General features: G+C 38.4%; 1 protein-coding gene across 1 annotated transcript in view; it reads left to right on the top strand.

Moving 5' to 3' along the window:
• LOC308160461 (helicase ARIP4-like) overlaps nucleotides 1–28 on the top strand; it is a gene marked incomplete at both ends in the record, with an annotated part of 82,821 nt that extends 82,793 nt beyond the window's left edge. The window contains one exon of the mRNA XM_080534374.1: nucleotides 1–28. This exon is cut by the window's left edge and continues 1,000 nt beyond it. Coding sequence (XP_080390500.1) covers nucleotides 1–28 — 28 coding nt within the window.
• Nucleotides 29–1,022: the final 994 nt, after the last annotated feature.

Consider the following 1,022-nt stretch of genomic DNA (forward strand, 5'->3'; position numbering starts at 1 on the left):
TGATGATGTCATTGAGGTGGGACAATGAGAGGAAGGAGAACGGCGAAGTAATGAAGCATTTGGGCTTTTAGGGTACCTTGAAATGGTGTCAGTGGGGCTGAGAGAGTTCCAGGGAAAAGGAAGGGACTGTGGGGGCTTAGTCAAAGCCCCACTCCCCTTCTTCTAGTCCTCAACTCAACATGGCTGCCTTGACGGAGAGAGATCCTGTATTGGGATCTATCACAGACTGGACAAAGCAACAAATCCTTATGCTGAATATCTTATTTTAAAAAGAGAAAGAGAAAGAGAAAGAAAAGATAAACTGAATTGAGCACCAGAGTGAACATTGACAAAACAAAGAGCAACAACAGACTTGGTGCTTCCAAAATGATGTCCTGTACTGGCAAATCACTGAAGTGACTGTTGGATTTAAAGCGCCAGTGACCCCAAATAGCCACTAGGGGGTGTGCTGTTTATTCAGAAGGCAGATTTGCTCTTGTTCTTGAACTGTTTTGAATTTTTCCAAAAATTGCTTATAGATAATAAATACCTAACTGACTATAGATTTAGAGTTTAAGGAATCATTTTGATTGATGTAGCTGGTAGTATCACCTGCATGGTGGGAAATATCAGTCACCTGATGTTGTTATTGATTGTCATTATTGCTACTGAATATTTTCTAAATAGTAGTCAGTGTAAAATGTTAAAATTCTGTTTGTTTTGCCCTTGAATCCACTGCCAGGACAGGGAAATTTAGGTTTTTTTGTTTGTTTTTTAAAATGGGGTCAGTATGAGACATTACGTTACTCAAGATTCTTGAACGTCTTGAACAACAGACTCTTTGTGGGAGGAAAAACGATACTATTGAAACCTTAAACTCAAAGAATGTATGTTTATTTACGCCTTTTACGCAGGTCTTGGGGACAGGCATCAAACTTGGGAAGATCTGATCTTTCATATTTTGTATATGTAATGAATCTATCTCTTACATTCTCAAATTCATAATTGCCTACAGGTAACAATGGAGGGAAAAAAACTGTTTT

The sequence above is a fragment of the Nansenia antarctica genome (assembly GCF_963989245.1).
Source record: "Nansenia antarctica genome assembly, chromosome: 6".
Lineage (NCBI taxonomy): Eukaryota > Metazoa > Chordata > Actinopteri > Argentiniformes > Microstomatidae > Nansenia > Nansenia antarctica.